Source organism: Mustela erminea, chromosome 8, assembly GCF_009829155.1.
Source record: "Mustela erminea isolate mMusErm1 chromosome 8, mMusErm1.Pri, whole genome shotgun sequence".
Lineage (NCBI taxonomy): Eukaryota > Metazoa > Chordata > Mammalia > Carnivora > Mustelidae > Mustela > Mustela erminea.
Genome location: NC_045621.1, coordinates 56,631,541 through 56,651,895, shown reverse-complemented (window position 1 = coordinate 56,651,895; position 20,355 = coordinate 56,631,541). Strand labels below are relative to the sequence as shown.

At 36.6% G+C, this 20,355-nt stretch overlaps 1 protein-coding gene across 1 annotated transcript in view; it reads left to right on the top strand.

The window, feature by feature from the left end:
* The window catches only part of PLA2R1 (phospholipase A2 receptor 1), a 119,256-nt gene that overhangs the window by 79,172 nt on the left and 19,729 nt on the right, over positions 1-20,355 (top strand). The window contains exons 14-20 of the mRNA XM_032355709.1: positions 2,005-2,089; positions 4,282-4,414; positions 4,976-5,011; positions 5,514-5,671; positions 10,927-10,991; positions 11,245-11,348; positions 12,895-13,034. Coding sequence (XP_032211600.1) covers positions 2,005-2,089; positions 4,282-4,414; positions 4,976-5,011; positions 5,514-5,671; positions 10,927-10,991; positions 11,245-11,348; positions 12,895-13,034 — 721 coding nt within the window. The remainder of the gene's footprint in view (positions 1-2,004; positions 2,090-4,281; positions 4,415-4,975; positions 5,012-5,513; positions 5,672-10,926; positions 10,992-11,244; positions 11,349-12,894; positions 13,035-20,355) is intronic.

Below are 20,355 nucleotides of genomic sequence, written 5' to 3'. Positions count from 1 at the left end.
CTCTTTTTTTGAGGACACTTATCAACATCCCATGGAACTGTTAGTCTCTGTGGGAAATGCTGACCTAAACCATATTTCCCAAATCTGGCTGATTCTCACACTCATTTGGGACACCTTTTGACACGGAGCACTCTGGTCTCACACCAGAATCTGCTGAGTCAGATTCTCTGAAACTGAAGAAAAGTTCAAGGAGCTTCCTGATTATTGGCCTGGAAGTCTGGTGTGGGGCCACAGATTTAAGGGATATGGGATAGTCTCCATCATCCTAAGTTGTAACTTTGCTTCATGACTTTAGCCCCTTGCAAAACATCCTTTCATACTTGAGCATAGTGAGGTTTGCTATATGAAATAACCACACACAAACTGCTTCCAAATTTGCTGTAAAATCAAATATCATTCTGTCATTTCTATTTATGTAAGTTCACACACTTGAAATTTCTTGTGGAATTTAATTCCAAGCATCTATCAAATTATTAATCTTTAGCACTTAATCAGAAAAGCTGTATTACTTTGTATCCAGACTGCCAGGAATTTAACAAAATCTCATGCTTGATTATAGCAAATAAACCAGTTCTCATAGTAGCATGCATGCTGCTTCTTATGGCACTGCTTTTAAATTTCTATTTTATTATTTATCATATTATTAAAAATTATACAATTACAGGAAACTGATGAAGAGAAAACTAATACCATTTAGAAGCCAATACATTTCAGGAAAAATGTAGAACTCTGAACTCAGTAAGGAAAGAAATAAAAAGTTCTCAAGGCAGGAGAGTGATATGAATTCCCAGCCTAGGTCACGGATGTTAAGATACCTGGCTTAACCTTCAGGCAGCACTCTCCCCTCCACAACCTTGCAAACTGTAAATTGGAATAATGGCAATCACCAACTGGGCCCCAATGATCTCACAGATTTCTTTTTCTTTTTTTTTTTTTTTAAGATTTTATTTTTTTATTTATTTGACAGAGAGAGATCACAAGTAGGCAGAGGCAGGCAGAGAGAGGAGGAAGCAGGCTCCTGGCTGAGCAGAGAGCCCGATGCGGGGCTCGATCCCAGGACCCTGGGATCATTTCTAAGTCATATTTTCCTTTCATTTGTATTGTTCAGTCACAATAGCTCACATATCTGAGAAGAGGATGCTTCAGAATAGGCTTGCTTCATTGCACTAACGAAAATAAAGCATCTGTCATGACTTCTGAATCTGTTAAATCTTTAATTCTCCAAATTATTCTTAGAAAGTTATCTTAGTGAGATGGTTCATTGTACAATTAGACTTTATTGGTTGATTTATTGAGTACTCTGTGGTTTGATGTATTTGTCCTCTGCCTAATTGGAGGAAAGATGGTTCTCTGTGGGGATTCTCACCAAGTCTAAACCAGTGGTGACTACTGAAGTTAATCTACTGTGCCTTAGACTGATTTGCTGCTAAATTATTTATGTTGGGATCTGAAAAAACAAAAACCAAAATCTGCTGTGTACCTTTTGTTAAAGGGGGTGATGGTAATTAACTTCCAAAGAATACATGAACATTTGACAAAAAAGCAACAAATCGAAGCATAGGAAAGTGGTAAATACACATAGCAAAGTAGTAAAAAGTCCTCTAGGGAAAAAGACAATCCAAAATTTCTTACCAACTTGCTTTCATGTGTTCTTATTCTGCTTAAGATGTGTAGCCATTCCTAATGAACATGAGAAAGCAGTGATCTCAATATAGGCTAACTTTTCCCCCAACTGTATGTCGCCAGTGAGCACACCATACAAACCAAGAGAAATAGGAAGCCAGGCTAATCTCCTCTACATTCATCCCATAGCTCAGGTGTTGCATATAGGAAATGCTCAATAAATGTTTACTGACTGATCAATCCTGCCAGGAGTATCAGCTGTTTCCTGTGCACATAAATACTTTAAAATATTTCTTAAGCCTATTACATTATGTTGTGAATTCAGTAGGAAGAGCCAAGGGTTTTGTTTTGTTTTGTTTTGTTTTGTTTTTCTCTTCACAGGACAGAAGAAAGGCAGTTTTGGATTGGATTTAATAAAAGAAACCCACTGAATGCTGGCTCGTGGGAGTGGGCTGATGGGACTCCTGTAAGTTTTTCCAAACTGAAGACAAGGAAGTGAATTCAATAAGGGGGCCCTGGAACACTTTGGTCAACCAACCAAGAGAACCTGGAAGTAATGCCTGTATTTCCTGTGACTCAGACCCAGATCAAAAACTGTACCAGATCTTGGTACCATAGGAGTTATTTCTGCAAAGTCCTGAGAAACATTCACTAACCATATAGTTCTGAGGCCAGCTGTAGAATCTCATCCTAGAAAGGAATCAAAATCTCCAAAAACTCCCCAAACTATCTCCCAAGTGAAAAGTCTTGAGAAAGAAGCAACTATTGTTTAAAATAATATTGGGCTTTCTTTACTCCACCTTCCCTCTCTAGCTTAGCACCTAATTATAGGAATGTGGGACCCTTGTCCAGATCACAATGAAAAGAACCATTTTGGTTTTCCTCTAAAAGGACAGAAATGCCAGTCTTAGGAATACCTTCTCTTTTTCAACCAGAGCAAGTTATTCAGTTGGGGGGAAAAACTTGCTTTTCTTTCAGCCTCATACTTATAAAAGCCTCTGTGAAGGAAAGATGGAAGTCACTATGAAATTTTTTTTTTTCATATGCAATGAGGAATTCTCCTATTTTTCCTAAGATGATAGGGGGAAAATGAAGCCATATTCCAGATTGAAATGAGATCCATCTGAGGACACATGCAAAATCAATGTATTCAGTTACACCTGTGAACTAGGAGGCCAACAAGAGACAGCAGTGAGCACTTAATGAAGCTCCTATTTATTGAGCCCAAATTATATTGCAGACAAGAGTTGAACGCACTGCCGCATGATCTCATTTCACCCTTATAATGATTCCGTGCAGTGGTTATTAGAATACTTACAGAGTTTGCCTAAAATAATGCATAGAAGACCCAGCCCTCCAAAGCCATGATATTATATCTCCTAGCTGGGAAATATCAGCAGCCAAACTTAGAAATAGTAAAGATCAATAGAGAAAAATACTCTCTAGCCCCACTAGAGAAAATTTATGGCAAGGAAAGGATCTGTGGAAAACAAACATAACAAGGATGTGCTAAACATATAGCATATCACTCACACACATACACACACACACACACACAAACATTTCCACCTCTGTTCCATCACTGCTTCTCTGAGAAGGGTATCAGGACCCGAGAGTAAGAAGAGACCTTAGAGATCACGTACTCCCTCCATCTACTATGCTATCAAAGAAACTGAGGCCCAGAGAGCAAAAGAAACTTAGCAAGGCCCTCCTGCGGCATAAATGGCAGTCACCACATGGCACAGTTGGGTGGTTAATGTCAGTGTGGCACCTGGAAAATGAAATGTGATTTTATATAGAGGTTGAGAATGCTTCCTTTTGTTTTAGTAGAACTATCTTATTAGTGATTGAGAGGAATAGACAGTTTGGTTCAGAGTAAAGTTTGGTTCAGAGATAAAGCCATGAAGCAGTACATGGAGTTGCTCACTACTACTCCCTACAGGACAAAACAAATCTTCAAACTCCCACTATTGTCTGAATCTGAGCTTACATATTTTTAAGTTAAAGGAGTTGTTGTGCAATTGTGTACATGTTTGAGGAGGAGTATAAATGTTTCAAATATCCTCTTTTTTCCAAAGTTTTGCTCCAGTTTTACCTGTGGTCCATCCACTCTTCTGTCAGGTAGCCGTTAAATCATTGAGATGACCAAATTTTTATTTAACATCCCTCTCACATGACCAAACATGGAAAGCTTTGGATAGTTTCTCAATTAAAGCTAGCCATAATTTAGAATTTAGTGATTAAAGACTAAAAGCTTAGTGTATATGCGAAAGAAATCTACATCACAGATGAGACCCAAATCTGACAGATGAGAGCCTTCCAGAAGTTTACCCAGGGTACCAGGGGTACCAGGGCTAGCCTGTTGTGGCCAGTGAGACAACAGTGAAAGTTCAGAAGCTTGGGTCTGATTTGTTCCTTCTGGAGAAAGGAATTGCTTGCCTCTTTTTAAGAAAAAATGCATCTTTAAGGAAAAATGCCAGTTTGGTTAGTTTGTTCTTCACAAATGTGGACCAATCTTTAACTGCAATCTTATCCAGACATTTCTTAAGCTTCCTCCAGAAGTCTGTGGTGATTTATTTACAGAGATGTCTCTTTTGATCTTTTGAACCTTTTTGTGGGGGATCATCGTTACGAAATAACAAACTTCATCTGCTGCAGGTTGTCTCTTCATTTTTAGACAATACTTATTTTGGAGAAGATGCAAGAAATTGTGCTGTTTATAAGGCAAATAAAACATTGCTGCCCTTGCACTGCAGTTCCAAACGTGAATGGATATGCAAAATTCCAAGAGGTAAAAATATTAAGATCTTCACTATATGTTGCTTTCTAATAATCTGCAGCACTTTTCCAAGTGAAGAGTTACAGAAATCTAAGATTTAAACATCCTGGACTACAGTACCAACAACCGTCGTGACAAACCAAACTGAACCATTTTAGCAAAGAATGTCTTACAAGGGAATGAGAAAAGTAACATGAGAGCAGTATGCTAATTTAATTACTAGGAAATGAGGATAACCAACTATATTGTGGAATATGGTATTTTTCGCGTACAACCTGGAAGAAATGTCACTGTGACATTACAAGCAAACAAAATTACTTGTCAAATGAGTACGTGAAAGAACCTAACGCCATTTGTGACACACAGTAGGCCCTTGACAAGTGTTCGCATCCTTTCTTCTTTTGTGCCTCCTCTTCAAGTGTGAGAACTAACCGTATTTCAAACAGCACCAAGTACCTGGAAATGGTCTCTTTAAAAGCAAAGTACAAAATACCATGTTTAGAGCTGAAGTAATTCAGAGATGGCGTCCTTGTGAAGAAAGGTCACTCAAGGTGATTTGCTTTCACTTTGCAGATGTGAGACCCAAGATTCCACCCTGGTATCAGTATGGTAAGAACTATCCTGGCAATTCTTGAATTTCTAACTACGTGCCATTATAATACCACTACTGTATTATTACACTCCTCCAATCAAGCCTCTCTTCTCTTAAGTCAATCTAGAACTGATTTGTTCAAATTAATTAATGGTCAAATTAATAAAAGTCATTAAATGATGAAAGATTCATATTATAGCTTAACACTGTTTTGTGACACGTGATTTTAAAATGTGCTTTTATCCCAGATCTTGCAATACAAATGAAATTCCTTAGATGAGAAAAAACAAGAAAATAAGCAAATTATATGCTTAGTAAAGTGTGTGTAAATATACTTATTTATGTATAACACACACACACACACACACACACACACACACACTTTTTTTTAATGCTAAGTGACCAAATTACAAATTTAGGGGTCAGTCATAGCATAGCCTATTTGTCTGCATTATATCAGTCAATGGATTTTGCATCATTTGCATTGGCTTTTGTTTTTTTGGTTTTGTTGTTTTTCAGATGCACCCTGGCTCTTTTATCAGGATGCGGAGTATCTTTTTCATACCTATGCTGCAGAATGGCCCTCCGTTGAGTTTGTCTGTGGCTGGCTGCGTGGTGATCTTCTCACAATTCATTCTGCACATGAGCAAGAATTTATCCACAGCAAAATTAAAGCGGTATTTAAGTACAATTAACCATGAGAAATTCAGAACTTAGCTCCTTCTTCTGTCATTGGGGGGATTTTTTTTTTTATTTGAATTCAGACATACATTTAAGTTTCATTTAAAGCCACAGATTTTTGAGAATTAATTTTCTTCCTGTCCTAGGAATTAAGAGAAAATAATGGAAACACAGGTTTACTATGTTGGTCAATCATTTCACTTATCTTCATTCTCTATTAGCAAGAGCTCTATGAGCAACAGTTAGGAGTAAGTAGAGTTTTATTGCTTTAATGAGGCTCGTCCAATTATCCAACACATACTTATTCAGAGTCTACTCTTCTAAGGGCTGGGGCTCTATCAGAGATTAAAATAGACCAAATTCCTGCCCTAAGGGAGCTTATACTCTAGTCTGGGAAGAAAGACTGTAATCAATATAGTACATAGCATTACATAATATTTTATTAAAAGATAAATAGATAAATGCCATGGAGGAAAATAAAGCATACATGAGGAACAAGGTGTATGTGGGGCGGGGAGGTGGTGGGATGGTTCATGTGCATGGCTATTTCAAAGTTGAATTTTACTTACAATAATATAGTACTTTTAAGTCTATAAAGATTCAGTATTCAGAAAATTATAAGGAGTGGTTTTCCATTTCAATTTAAGATAAAGACTTGGACAATCTTTGAGGAGCTAGGCCAATTAGAAAGGAGAATACAAAACCTGTTAAATAATGAAGCAAACTACCAAGGAATAGTGTACGTTTTCAGTGTATTTCTTCAACAGGCGCTTATTGAGCATAGGTATGTGTCAGGCATTGTGATATTTGTCAAAGACATAAACATGTCAAGAACACAAAAATAAGACAGAGTCTCTGTTTTTAAAAAGCTGGAAATGATTGTAAGTGAAAAGGGAACAACATGCACAAATTATCAACACGTTACCAAGGGGGGAAACTCACTCCCATTTTCCCTAGGAAATCTCTGAAAGTAAGAAAAAAAATTTTTTTCTTTTCCATAATTTAACATTATTTCACAATCACCAGGAATCCTTTCTTGAGCTATCATCTTTTTACATTTGTAAGTTGATAGTTAAAATGAAACTGTATATTTAAAGCATCCTTGGCATGTAAGAGAAATGTCTTCCCTTACAGCTCATGGACCTTTTCCATTTCTATAATCCCGTTTGATGCATAGACAGTCTGCAAGGTGCAGGTAGTTCAGGACTACTACTGAGTTGTAACGGAAAAAGCTGAAAAACAGGGGTGTTGGGTGACAACTCCACAGTCCTATAGCGTCTCAGTGATAGACCAACCACAAAAACAAGATACTCCCCACTATTAGTTTGTGTGCTAAATTTTTTTACCACTCTTCCTCTAGTATAAATGGAACACTCAAGCCAAATCCATTTTAAGCATCCGCATGTCAGAAAATATGTTTGTTTCTTTAACAAAACAACATTCCTAGTGGCAATAACAAGACATCAGGTCAATGTCTGAAAACCAGTTCATCCATCGATAGGACAAAGTGCATGTCTCAAATGGAACTGATTTTTGGCCAATACTTATAATTGTGTCTGGCACTGCACTCAGTACTAATATTTAATGGCATTCAATCTTTCCAAGGACTCTCTGTGGGAAGTCTATTATTAGTACATTTTACAGTTAAGGAAGCTAAAACTCCAAAGAGGTGAAGCAACTTGGTTACTTCCACAGCAGCTAAGTGATAGAATCTGGAAGTGAACCCAGGCCATCTGACTTACAGGGTTATTTAAAAACCTTCTGCTGGCAGCAGAACAGCAGTGTAGGGGGAATATAAGAGCACAATGTCTTCGTTACATAAAAATCAAAAAGAGTTCTAAAATCCCTCTCCAAAAGATGGTGCCAGCTCTGAGCAATGAAACCTTCTTTAGATCTTTCCAAGAGAGCTTAGCTCCCCTAGGAGTATCGACAGGTCTCCTCTCTTCACCTTTCCCTGAATTCACTCTCCCAATTATTAGTGGTTGGCAAGCCAGTGAGGATGGCAGGGTTAATATCTCCTGGAGAAGGGAATAGTAAAATCCATGGGTTTAGCTGTTTGAGAGCTAGTGCCACGACCCTCGTTGAGGACTGGACCTAGCTGTGATATCAAACCAGACAAACCTTGTGGTGTCTTACATGGCAAAATTGCAACACGGTCTGTAACCATGTTGATACAGAACGCTCTGTCAGCATGATGGGTGAGCAGCTGACTGATCTAACACCACACTGTACTACAAAAGAAAATTACTGGATGGTTTTAAATGTGTAGACTGGAAAGGGGCAAGGGAGCTACAGGAAAAGGCTATCAATTTAGAAAGAAGAAAGCTGTGTATTCCCAAAGCAGTCCTTATTATCACATAATCTATGGCTGTATTAGGTAGTAGTAGTGACATTTATGGTGACCATTTACACTTCATGAGTAAGAAATTCCATATCTATGAATGTTCTACTAGAATGAATTTGCCCAGAAATTCTTTTTATTCCAGGATGAGGAACTAAACATGTAGAGATCATACCACTCACTTTTGTGGCATACTCATCCTGTGAGTGCAGGAAGAATCATAATAGTAATTAAATATTGTTTAAAGATTTTATTTATTTATTTGAGAGAGAGACAGAGACAGAGATAGTGAGAGAAAGCATGAGCAGCAAGGAGAGAGAGAGGTGGACTCTGCTGAGAAGCAAGTCCAATGCGGGGTTCAATCCCAGGATCCTGGGATCATGACCTGAGCCAAAGGCAGATGCTTAAGCTTGACTGAGCCACCTAGGTGCCCCTAATCAAGTATTTTTAGTATTACACTTGTGTTGTATAGTTTCCCTATAAAGAGTAGTAACTCAGAAATGTGAAAAGCAAAAATAGCATTTAGTTGGAAAATAAAAGAACTAACTATTGAAAAAGAAAGCTGGGTGCAATTTTTTAAATCTGAAGCAGATTTTTTTAAAACAAGATGTTTCTGTCTTGAAAAAGTGGTTAGTCAGTATTTTCTCTTTGAATAACAGAATACCACAGGCATGATGAGAGTGAATTTTTTGAGTACTTCTTTTTTGAGCTGTCATTTTGGTTAGATTCATGCCAAAACAGTAAAAAGCCATAAGCACTTTAGGAGTTGTTTAACATGAACTGCTAGCCAATTAATCAGCTAACATTTTTATGCTGCGTTGTACAATATTTGCATTTCAAAATTGCAAGTCCTTCTTATTTTAATTTCATGTCTAGGGGCACCTGGGTGGCTCAGTCACTTAAGCAACTGCAGTTGGCTCAGGTCATGATGCCAGGGTCCAAGAACTGAGCCCTGCATCAGTCTCCCTGCTCAGCAGGAAGCCTGCTTCTCCCTCTCCCTCTGCACCCTTTCCTTGTGCTCTCTCTCTCTCTCTCATACTGTCTCTGGCATAAATACATAAAATCTTTTAAAAAATAATTTCATGTCTAAATACTTCTAGCAAAAATATATCAAATATATTAGTCATCCTCCAAAATATAGTGTTTTAAACCCTTAAAATAACTTAGTTTTGATATTTTTGATGGAAACATTTGAACATATGACAGGCTACTCTTCCTTACATTATTTCATAGATCAGTTACTTCATAGATTATGTTGCCTCTTGCTGTATTTTATTTTTTAATAAGTATTCTTCCCATATGATGCTATCTATAATGATAGTAATAAAATATAGTTCATGTTATGAAATCTGTTGTCATATTACATTTTTTATATGAAAGAATATTAATCAGTCTTTTTTTTTGTAATTTGATACCTAAGCTAAAATTTACAACACCTATATTTTTCACCATGGATTTTTTTTTTCACCTGGAAATCTTCTAGCTTGTCCTTCTAGCTTGCGGTTCTATTCCGTATCACAACAGGTTGTGATGGGCCATGTGGAGGATCACCATGCTGTAATTGAGGTGGCAATAAATATGTCACTTAACATGTAGTAGTTATAATTTCTCTTTAGAGGTCCTTAATTGGGGCAGTGAACAAGCAGGCCATGATTTCCACTATTGTCGCACATGAGACCTCTTTAGATTAAATGAAATTGTTGTGGTTCTCCCACTGAGTTCACAGCCAGTCTCAGTGGACCCATTCCAAAGCCTGACAATGGGAATCTAAATTCAGCATGTAAGAACATGTCCATGAAACAACACCTCAGGGATCCCAAATTATAGCTGTTCCATCTTGCATTATTCTCAAATTGCTGGTATAGCAGACAGCCACACTGTTCAAGGAATAAAAATATCTGTTTATAAATTAAAATGTTAGAAAGCTATTAGATTCTGTTGTATGATGACCCAACATTCATGTGGAAAAAAATACAGGTATCTTAAAATATATTCTCCAATTTTTACAGAAGAAATGAAGTATGAATTTAAATATACAATGCCTTCAGATTAACAGGTTTTTAGCGTAAAAATTAAGTTACATTTCACATACACACAATAAAGTATATTGATTTAGAAGTCTTAGAAATCCTTACTGATTCTTCCTCTTTTATAGGTAAAGAGGGAATTTCAATTTCCTGGGTCATAAGTCCAGTATTACATTTGCTGCAATGTGTGTGTGTGTGTGTGTGTGTGCACGCACACATGTGTGAACATGCTGTTTCATTTTATACTTTATTGCACTGAGATCTGTGTGATAAATAATGGTACAAAATTAGTAAAATATAGAAATAATTTTCTGGTTGTTAAGCAGTGGAAGTTCTGTAGTATTCCTTTGTCCTATCTTGTGTCTCTCTATTAAAATGGGGAGGGTGCTAATACTCAAGTTTAAAAGCTTAACAATCAGGCTAATGCCAAAAATTCAAAATCCTTTTTACTGTTGATGTCTTGGCGCCTTGCATTGTTTTTCCGAACAGTGTGACATATGCAGTGAACTATAAATCACTGAGATGAGAAACCACTGAATATTTAGTCAAAAAAAAGGAGTCCACATCCTATTTTACTTTACAATATTACTGCTTAAAGCCCTATTTGAGAGTTAGAAAATTTACTTTTAAATACATCGGGAACGTTGTAAGAAAGATTTTCAGTATTTGATTCCAATTTCCTACATAATGAGGAGGGACTATTTGGAAATAATGAAGTTTCGGGTTCTCTCAAGATGCTAGGCCTTAGTGTACTCTTCTTTAGATAATTGAGTAAAATACTGAAGAATAGAAAGCTATTAACAGGAACCCCATTAATCTTAATAGTGAAAAGGGAAAACAAGTAGAATAAAAGCTGACATTTTCTTTTTTTCCTCTTTAATAGCTATCAAAGTTTGGTGTAAATTGGTGGATTGGACTTCGAGAAGAAAAAGCCAATGATGGATTTCGGTATGGAACTAGATCAATTTGCATTTTATTTTGTTTGACAGGTTTTATTTGCAGAATGATTGGATGAGATTTTAGAGATCAGTTGTTGAGTAGCCGTCAAACGTTATCTTTAACTTATAAATTTTCATTTCTCTAAACAAAGATATGAGTATCTTTTTAATTTAATAAAAATTACCCCAGAACTCCAAGAATGGTGTTGGAGATTAAACATACGGAATAAAAGAAGACCCTAAAATTCTTAATTTACCTACAGCTGGAGAGATGGAGCGCCAGTAATATACCAGAACTGGGACGAAGGAGGAGAAGGATCTACGAATAATCAGAGCCAGAGATGCGGCTTCATCTCATCCATAACAGGTTATTTTATTTATCCATTTTGGGGTTTATAATACAAACTGAAAATTTTCAGAAGGCTTAAAGTTTCCTTTTCATTACATTAGTTCAGTGAGAAGGTTTTGTTTGGCTAGCTTGCTTTTTAATTGAATGTGGTGAGTTTCATTAGTCTTAAGTGTTAAGGATGGCCATTCCTACAATTAATTCCAGCATTCATGTTTTTGGAAATGAATTACAACCAGACAAGTCATTCCTCATGCACCAGAACAGCACCAGAAATAGACCGAGTGAAACTGATCAAAAATAATATGCCTGATAGATACAAGCCTCTAAAAAATTTCAATATGGGCCCATTTTAAAAATCTCTTCTTCATGATTCAGTTATAATTGGCCAGAACTTTAACCCCTTGGAATTTCCTCCCACTTTCCCATTTAAGAAAAATTTTCATTGAGTTCAGTATTTTTTTAATACTTGGCACTAACTGCTTTTGCCATAGAACACCAACTACTTGCAGGCTGTATTTAGAAATACATGTACCTTTAAGATGGGTTTTTAAATTGAATTCAGTCCATCAGTACAGTGTTATCCATCCCACTCTTTCTATCCTATAAAAGGTAATTATGTTCCTGACCTTTAACGGATTCATAAGGAACCTGTGCCCCAAATCAGGAGAGGGATAAATATGGAAAGCAATCCTTAGTGTAAGGGTTTCTGCAGAGAAAAGGAAAAACCACGTTGTTAATCAGCTCTCTTTTGCCAGCAGGTGTCACAACAGCCTACAGAAAGGCTGTTTTGTGATTCTGGAAGACTAGAAGCTACTTTGCATTAAAAATAGCATTCCAGCCCCTCCTTCAAAATGCCAACATTTTTTGGCTTATATCCCTCACACTAGAAAACTGAAACTGCCTTTGCAATTTACATGCATCCTTACCCTATTCTGGGATTTATAGCTTGAATGCTAATGAAATGCATTCTATAACCTTTACTCTGAAAATAGAGCTCTTCTAAATTAAAATACATTTTCCAGGAGGCTAAGGACTTTGGGATATATCTTCCTGAGGGCATGTATATGTATGCCTGTTTTTTTTTAAGAGCCAGTGTCAAAAACTGCTTCTTTCTTAGAAGTTACTGAGTTAATTTTTCAAAACTGTGTATTGGCTAAAGAATTATAAATTAGAAATGATCATTTATTGTTTTAGAATCTTTTTTCTCCTTATATTGAAGTTGAATATTTTAAAACAAAAATATTACTCTGCATTCTTTTGTTAATCAAACCAAATATTCTCAGGATTTCAATCAGTTCTGTGATTTCAACTGTAGTATTTTGGTTAGTTGGGGTTTGTTTGTTTGTTTTGCATTTGCAAAATTTCTACATTCTTGAATTAGATTTACTGATTTAGCACCCTGCCCAGTTTGTTCTTATTGTTAGAGAACTCTACCATTAGGAGTTTAGTTGAATTTCTAGATTAAAGAAAGTATGATAAACCATCAGCAGTCATAATGTGATAAAGAACACCTACTAAGAGCCAGCATTGTTCCATGTCATTTCTAACCCATTTACTCTTCTAGGACTATGGGCTACTGAAGAGTGTTCCGTTTCTATGCCTAGCATCTGTAAGCGAAAGAAGGTTTGGATCATAGAGAAAGAGGAAAAGACCCCAAAACAACACGGAACATGTCCCAGAGGATGGCTATATTTTAACTATAAGGTAAATTCTTTTTCAAAATGTTGCCTTTGTTTCTGTTTTTTAGATGTTTATTTTAGAACATAATCAAAGAGTGGGTGTGGCTTTGAAAAACTAGGAGTTGTCCATTAGGACCTGGAATTTTTTTTGGTCACAACTTTCAAGATAGAGTTTTCAGTGTAGGTAGGAGCAAACCTCTAGAAATAAGGAAACAGCCGTGGCACCACCCTTCATTGGTATACTTAGTTTTTGCTATTGACACAGTCATTCATTGTGCTGTGTGACTGTTTCTTTAGGCATGATGCATGTGAGCCTGTGTAACTAGGCCCTGTCCCCAAATGAGCTGTCAACTCCAGAGGGTACAGTCTGCATCTTCTCCTTTTGTGTCTTCCCTGCCTGGAGCAGGCACAGAGCTCCGCCCCGCCTTGTGAATTGACCCACTAATAACGGAACTCAGTCAATGTCATCTTGAGCCTCATAAAGCTGGTGCTTCTATGCAGAATTGAAATTTTTTTTTAATTGCCAGTGGGGATATTGTAAACCAGATTTATTATTTCTGATACTGCCTCCAATTAAGGCCAAAACTTTCCCTCCACTTCTTATGTTTTATAATAAAATAACTTTATAGGCCTTAGGTGGAAGTAATTAAAATGCATCCCAAATTATAAATATTTCATTCTTTGATAATGGAAAAACCCAAACTGTGTCATAATTTAATATGCTAATAAGAAATTGCTCTTTGACTGTGGACAGTCAGTTTTCAATCTATATGTTCAGTTACATGTGGCAGAGCCTTTTCTCTTCTTCGTGAACTTCTTCTCATTGTTAATTTGTGATATGGGGCCATTTGGATTTTACATGCATTTGATGAGAACCTAATATATATTTGGCATTGGCTTTTTTAAATTGTGGTAATATTCACATAATATAGAGTTTACCATCTTAACCATTTTTAAGTGTATAGTACAATAGTGCTAAGTATATTCACATTGTTATGCAATGAATCTGCAGACCTTTTTCATCTTGTAAAACTGAAACCCTAAATCCAATAAACAATAACCCTCCATTCTCCCTCCCCCAGTCTCTGGCAACCACCATTCTACTTTCTGTTCCTAGTAATGTAACTACTTTAGATACTACAGATAAGACATTATTTATCTTTTTGTGACTGGTTTATTTTACTAAACAGATTGTCCCCCAGGTTCATCCATGTTAGAGCATATTGCAGAATTTCCTTCCTTTTTGAGACTAATATTCCACTATATGTATATACCATATTTTGTTTTTCTACTCACCCATTAATGAACATTTGGGTTTCTTCCACCTTGTGGCTAAGAGTTTTTCTAGGTGATCATAGATATATATCTTATTTTATTTAATCGTTTAAATACACAGAATTGTTATTCCCTCTTATATATAAGAAGACCAAGACTAATAACATAGTGTGCTTTTTCTGAAACTTCACAGCAAATAAGTGTCAGGTTGAGAATCAGCTTCAGGTTTTCTGACCTTTGAATCTGGTAGTCTTGTCTCTTTCCTACAGTTGTCATTTCATAAGAGAATTTAAGAATTAGCCCCATGACACAATCTGGTGGCACTATGAGATATCTTCTAAAATATAGTTGTTTTCTAAAACTTTATGGTATTGAGATACATTTTTAATAGTATTTTCTGTCTGATTCCTATTTTCCCAAACTATAAAATCTACCAGTTATACATTTCAATATAAAAAATATAGGAAGTATTCAACAGAAAACTAAGTTTTGAAGATTTTATTTATTTATTTCACAGACAGAGATCACAAGTCATACAGAGATCACAAGCAGGCAGAGAGAGAGGTGGGAAGCAAGTTCCCTGCCGAGCAGAAAGCCCAATGCAGGGCTCCATCCCAGGACTCCGGGATCATGACCTGAGCCAAAGGCAGAGGCTTTAACCCACTGAGCCACCCAGGTGCCCCGAAAACTAAGTTTTGAATTAAAATCTTTGACAATTAGTTCTCTTTAAGCTATTCTACTGTGGTAGCATATATTTAAAATAAAATTTTTTAATGTACAGTTCAGTGGTATTAATTACATTCACAATGTTGTTCAACCATCCTCTTTATTTCCCAAATTTATCATCATCCCAAACAGAAACTGTGTAACTATTAAGCAATAACTCCCAATCCCCCTCTCTCCAGCCCATGATGAGTTCTAATCTGTTTCCTATCTCTGAATTTGCCTGTCTAGATATTTCATATACGTGAATTCATATAATATTTGTCCTTTTGTTTCTGGCTTATTTCACTCTGCATAATGTTTCAGAGTTTATCCATATTAATAGTATGTATCAGAACTCCATCCCTTTTTATGACTGAATAATATTCCATGTCATATTTTCTTTTTTCTTTCATCTGTTGATGGACTTGGGTTGTTTTTACTTTCTGGTTATGGTGAATAAATCTACAGTGAACAGTGGCATTCAGATATCTAGTGAAGTCCCTGTTTTCACTTCTTTAGGGTATACATCTAGGAATGGAATTGCTATATCATATATCAATTCTATGTTTAACTTTTTGAGGAAACAGTAAACTGTTTTTCATGTGGTTAAACCATTTTACAAGCCTGCCAGAACTATATGGTAGGAATTTCTTCACATATTTTTTTTTTAAGATTTTATTTATTTATTTGAGAGAGAGAGAGCTTAAGCAGGGGGAGGGGTAGAGGGAGAAACAGACTTCCCCACTGAGCAGGTGTCCTGGCTCGGGGTTCAATCTCAGGGCCCTGGGATCACCACCAAAGCCAAAGGCAGCACTTAACAGACTGAGCCACTCAGGTGCCCCTTCTCCACATCTTTAACAACACTTATTATTATCTTTTTTATTATTGCCATCCTAGTGCATGTCTAGTGTTTTGTCATTGTGGTTTGATTTAGACTTCCCTAATGGCTAATGATACTAAGTATCTTTCCATTTGCTTATTGGCCACTTGTATACTATCTTTGGAAAATGTCTACTCAAGTCCTTTGCCCAGCTTTATTTGGGTCATTTGTCTTTTCATTGTTGAGTTGTAGGAGTTCTTTATATATTCTAGATATTAAGCTCTTATCAGATGCATGTTTTGCAAGCATTCTCTCCTGTTCTATAGATTGCCTCTTCTAATGTCCTTTGATACACAGATGTATCAAATTTTAATAATTTTATTTAAAATATAATAAAATAAAAAATAATAATTTTATTTAAATTTTAATGAAGTCCAATTTATCTAATTTTTCTTTTGTCATTCATGCTTTTGATGCCATATCTAAGGAAAGGTTGCCAAACCCAAAGTCATAAAATTTTACTTCTTATGTTTCTTCTAAGAGGTTTACAGTTTTAGCTCTTATATTAAAGTTTTGGTTTATTTTCAGTCAATTTTTGTACCTTGCGACTATTAGAACAGATGCATCCTAGAGTGCTCTATATGGAAAAGCCACAATGGAATGCCTAGCTTGTCTCAAAATCACACTTTTACTACAGACAGTGAGCAACCCCGAAGTATGAACACGACTGTTTTAGTTACTAATCAGTATTTCTCCCATGTGTAAAAGAGGATATTTTAAGGAAATTCATAGCAAATCAAATCCTTGGCATTAGAGAAATAATTCTCAGAAACTCTAAATGGTTGTTTTTGGTTCAGAACTTGGTTATTATCCTCTCCCCAAACTTCTTCATCTGCACAGCTGAACTCCAGTCCATGTTTTCTCTTGTGTAAGCATATTGAGTATGTATGTATAGAGGCATGGTAGCAGCGATGGTGGAGCAGACTCAGGGCAGGAGAGCAAGTGAATGCCTCCTTTGAAAGGAAGAGAAAGGGGCATGAGTAAGGCACAAACATGCACACAAGAGGAGAAAGACTTTCTGAAGCAGGATTGGAGCAGAATTAAAAATCCTTGTGTAGCTCAAAATTAAAAAAAAAAAAAATCTTTATTGATAACTAACGACTAGATTAGTGGTTCACAGCCCTGATCAAATATTTAGAATCAGCCTGTGAGCTTTTTAAAAATGTCAAGGTGCAAGGGCATCCTAATGATTCTGATTTAATTAATCTGCAAAAGCTCCCTCAGTTATTCAAATGGGTAGCCAATATTTGCCCAGCAATGCAACAGTTGCACAGCTTAGTCTTTGAATCATTCAGAGGATTTGACTACAAAATACTGTCACAGCAGGCTACCTGAAAAAAGAGATCTTTCCCAGGCTGAGGTTTCAGGTTCCCCAAGTGTCCTCACCCACCGGGCCTTCCCCTGCATTAAGATGGCTCAAATCCCACCATTTGCTTCTCACACCTTTGCCTTGATTCTTTTTTTTTTTTAAGGGCAGTATTTCTGAGATTGCCTCATCTGTCATCTACACCTTGGAATAAGTGGGCTTATCAGAGCATTAGAAAAACTGATAATAGGAGGATTGAAAATGGAGAGAAGGAGAGCCCCGAGGGGATGGCTCCCTTGATTAACAAAGTTAAAGAAGGAAAACCGCGAGGTAGCAATGACATTTTTCACATCACAGTTCTTTCGCTTCTTTTTTGTCATTTTCCTGTGAATACTTTTGTTTGTTTGTTTGTTTTTTCTAAGAAAAAAATCCTAGTTAGTTGACTAATTATCCACCTCTAAGAGTTTTAAACTCATCTACCAGAAGTTAAGCATCTTTTCTAATGTTTCATCAATTATCTCCTCTATGTTTGATAATATATGAGTCTTAACCTGGAATTACCCCTAAAAGAGTGAGTCATCTAAGACACTTGTCACAGCAGAGCTGTAAGCAGAAAAAATTCTAAGTGTGCATGTGCTTGTGTGTATAGTAGGTTAACTCTTATGCTTCTACTCATATATTTTTTAAAGATTGATTGATTGATTGATTGATTGATTTGAGGGAGAGAGAAAGAACAGGAGCAGGGCTGTGGGAGAAGCAGATTTCCCGCTGAGCAGGGAGCCCAATGCAGGGCTTAGTCCTGGGACTCTGTGATCATGTCAGCAGAAGGCTGACACGTAACTGACTGAGCCACCCAGGTGTCCCATTCACATATTTTTATACAAGGACCTGGATTGAGTGCTAATGGCTGCTTTGCACATCTAGTTTGGAATTAGCCAAAATGCACAACACAGCTTTTCCTTTAAAAGATACTCTCCTCTTTTCTAAAAAAAAAAAAAAAAAAAAAGTATTCACATTATCAGCACTTTATTCATTCATTCATTTAACTATGTTGGATATTGATAATTTGATGGTAAGGAAAAACAAACAAAATCCCTTCTCTTTTGTAGCTTGCAGACTAGAGGGGGAACAAACATTAGCAAACCAATCAGGAGGGTAACTCTATAACTGTAACACATGCAATGAAAGGGAGTTACATAGTTCTCTAAAAGTTTTTAACAGAAGAACCTGACTGAAGTAGTCAGATGGACAGGAAGCATTAAAAGCAGGGAAGTACAGGGTATACTAAAGTCCTGTGGTGAGAGGGAATGGACCTATTGAAGAAACTAAAAGAAGCATAGAGAACTAGAATGTGAAAAGTGAAATGAAAAAGAGTTTCTGTTTTTATCCTAAGAACAATAGGAAGCCCCTCAAGGATTTTAACTAAAGAAGAACACACCAGGACTAAGTTTTGAAAAGAATCATTCATGCCACAATAGCAAAGACAGATGTGAGGAAGGCAAGGATGAGGAAGGTTTTAAGAGTGGTTGGGAAGCTACTGTAATAATCCAGGCAAGAGAGAAGGAGTTTGGGCTAAGATAGAGAAGGCAGAGACTGTGATGTGGCAGCAGTGGGAAGAATGGGAGAAGGCTCTGAGAAATGGGATGTATATCTAAATGGTAATTGAAACGTGGTTGGAATGGGAAGGCAAAGAGCTTCCCAGGTTTCAAGCTTATATAAATACATGGCTGACTTTGCCAGTCAACATCAGTAAGAACACTGGAAAAGGACCAAGTCTGGGGGAAAGGTCACAAATTCCACTTTCAAATTTTGAGCTGGAAATGACTTTGAGATTACAAAAAAGAATTTTATGTTCAAAACTTGTTTGCAATACAATAGGCTATCCTTAATTCCCGGTGATAATAAGAGATGTGTTAAACTTGATCACATTTTGCAAATTAGTTAGTAAGTAAACAATTTAAAATTAAGAGTGCTGTACTTCATTTTACTGCTTTGCTTTAATTACTAATCACACCATTTCAAACTGTGTTAGTAAATATGTGTTGGGGTTTGTTTGGCTTTTTTTAGAAACGATGAAGTTGTGGTAATAGGAAATAGTCAAGCTAGTAAATGGTGGCTGAGGCAAACATGGGGGGATGGGGAGTAAGAGGGTAGGGTAGGGGAGCATATGTGTGTTTTCTGGAAAGCTTTATTGAGCTAACTGAACCAATGAGGTTCATTGGTATTTATGAATGGTTCATTAGTGTGACTATCTGAACACAAGGTGAATTCACATTAAATGATAAGACTGCCTAATAATTAGTGTGTGCCACTCATTGGACTTTGTAATTAGAGAAAAGAGACAAAATGAAAGGAAATAGATAAATGAATAGTTGTTATAAAATTAAAATCCTTTAAAGCCAATTCCCTTTCTTTGTGAAGCAAACAAGGTAAAGAGGACCAGAAGAATTGGAAATGTACTTCTTCTGTTAGTTGGTAACGCCAGACTACATCAGTGTTTATGGTTTTTATCCTGAAAAGAAGAGACAATCCTTAATAGTTTTATTCATTATGTATGTATGTATGTATGTATGGAAAATCCTAATAGTTTTAAACTGGAAAGTGACATGATCAGGATTGTGTTCTGAAAAGAACCTGGGCACTACTGACATTTGGAGCTGGATAGGTCTCTGTTATGAGGGGACTGACCTGTGCATTACAGAATGTTTGGCAGCATCCCTGTACTCTACCCACCAAAAGCAAAGCTCCCCGCTGGAGCTGTGACAACCAAAAATTTCTCCAGACATTACTGAATGCTCCACTTTGAGAAGCATTGGACTAAATCTAGAATGCCTGAGAATGTCATTTGACAACTACTTAAGGGTCTGTTGGCTGTTATTATGTTCCATAAATATTTACTGGGGAACGTCTTCGTTGTGATGTTCAAAGAAGAGCGAGTCTCTCTGCTTTTTAGGGAGTTTATGATGATGGGGAAGGATTGGGGGACTGAAATATAGAAATTAAAGGATGAGGAAAGATGTCTTTCCGAAGGAGGAGGGGGAAGGATGCTCTCCCAAGTGTGGGCTTCCACACTAGCCTAGAATTGTCTTGTAACTGGAGTTTTCTCAGTGGTGAAATCTTGAGATCTAACCTATCAATGACTGGGTTTGCCTGTGTTCATTGATAAGAGAATAGTGCACA